This window comes from Fimicolochytrium jonesii (assembly GCF_025526975.1).
Source record: "Fimicolochytrium jonesii strain JEL569 chromosome Unknown EV422scaffold_19, whole genome shotgun sequence".
In the NCBI taxonomy this organism is placed as follows: Eukaryota; Fungi; Chytridiomycota; class Chytridiomycetes; order Spizellomycetales; family Powellomycetaceae; genus Fimicolochytrium; species Fimicolochytrium jonesii.
Genome location: NW_026515686.1, coordinates 1 through 1,543, shown reverse-complemented (window position 1 = coordinate 1,543; position 1,543 = coordinate 1). Strand labels below are relative to the sequence as shown.

General features: G+C 51.1%; 1 protein-coding gene across 1 annotated transcript; it reads right to left on the bottom strand.

Moving 5' to 3' along the window:
• Positions 1-448: 448 nt before the first annotated feature.
• On the bottom strand, positions 449-1,530 carry EV422DRAFT_569144 (uncharacterized protein; the record flags this gene model as incomplete). Its single annotated transcript, XM_053072732.1, has 4 exons — positions 449-486; positions 585-828; positions 907-1,296; positions 1,366-1,530. The coding sequence occupies 4 exons, from the start codon at positions 1,528-1,530 to the stop codon at positions 449-451; spliced, it is 837 nt and encodes a 278-aa protein (XP_052923797.1).
• Positions 1,531-1,543: the final 13 nt, after the last annotated feature.

The following is a 1,543-nucleotide window of genomic DNA, read 5'->3' as shown; positions in this document are numbered from 1 at the left end:
CCCGAAGCACAGGAAGCTCCCCCAGACACACAGCTGACACCGATTTGTCGTCTCCACTCATGGATGTGTGTAGACATCTACTCGTGATCCGATGATGTTCTGCGGTGGAGTGGCGACTTGGAAAGCAAAGGGCAGCAAGGGTGTAAACGGGAAATACACCTCAATCCAGGAGTCCCAAGTGCGACGAAGAGAGTAAGACTTCATGAAGGAGAGTTGATACCGTGGGTAGTACGTGCTGGGAAAGAAGCCGCCTTGTCGTGGGTTGTGGAATGATGGAGTCGTTGGTCGTTGGAGGCAGTGGTTGTGAGGTTGCGACCGGATGCACTTACGACAACGCGGGAGGCTACTTTGGGCGACGACACGGTTGCGGGTTTATTTGGGGGACTGTGGGAGTGGCGAGGAAATGGCGACGAGCTGAGTGAGGAGCAACGGATGGTGGTATCGTCCTTTAAATAAGTGGGAGTGTGTTGGCGGTACCGACGGAGGCTGCGTACCCAGGAAATGACGAACATGTTGATATGTGCACGTAAGAATTGAAGAGGCATTGCTGACGGATTGCTGGAAGATCATTCACGCAGAGATACCATCGTCATCACTGAAGAGGCCGTCTTCCTCGTCGCCGAAATCGTCAACGTGGTCGGGCACCTTCTTCTTAGTGACTGGCTCTCCGTCTCCATCAGACTGATTGGGATCATCCTTGTCCTCATCATTTCCGTCAACGTTGAACGACGGAGAGCTGTCGACGTAGAGCATTCTGTCATTCTTGACACATTTGTCAATCAGAGTCTTGCGAGCGGCTGGATCCATCTTGTACATGGCCTCCAACTTCTGTAGTTGTGGGGTGTCATTGCTGAGTTAGGGGCACGTTGTCTCGTCCGCATTTGTGCGTAGATTCAAGGCGGTCACCTTAGAGACAGCTATCCAGTATTGCTTGGGTGCACGGTCTGCTGCATTCATCTCCCTTGTGATGGCTTGAAGGATGGCTGCTCCCACAAGGTGATTCTCGGTTACCACTTTTACTCCAAACAAATCGTGGGCAAAAACGTCTAATTTCGCCCTGTTGATGGAGTCTGCTTTGTTGTCCCAAATGACGCGCTTCATATCAGCCTTCACACGGGAAAGTGCCGTACTTGCGCGTTTCGATACCGCCTTGAACCGAGCGGGTACTAGACCACTGGTCTTGGTGACGCCCCACTGTTTATCGAATATTTTTTGCGTCAAGGTCTTCATATTGCCAACGTAGGATTTTGTGAGCGGGTTTCTGGTGATGCGATTGGCTTCGCGGCGAACGTTGGTCTATTTGAGGTACAGAAGCGAATAAGTGCGCTGGCATGGAATCCACATGGCACGTCCATGCAACATTACCTTGAGCTCTTCACTAGGTTCCCAAGACTCCGTTTGCAGTTTATGCGCCGTTTTGTTATGCTTTCCGATTTCTTCGACTGCAACATAGAGACGAAGTAATTGCTCTCCCAGGCTTTTGTTAGCAAAGCAAAGGGCTTTCTCCTGCAATTCCGCATCCACTTTCATCGCCCGAACAATT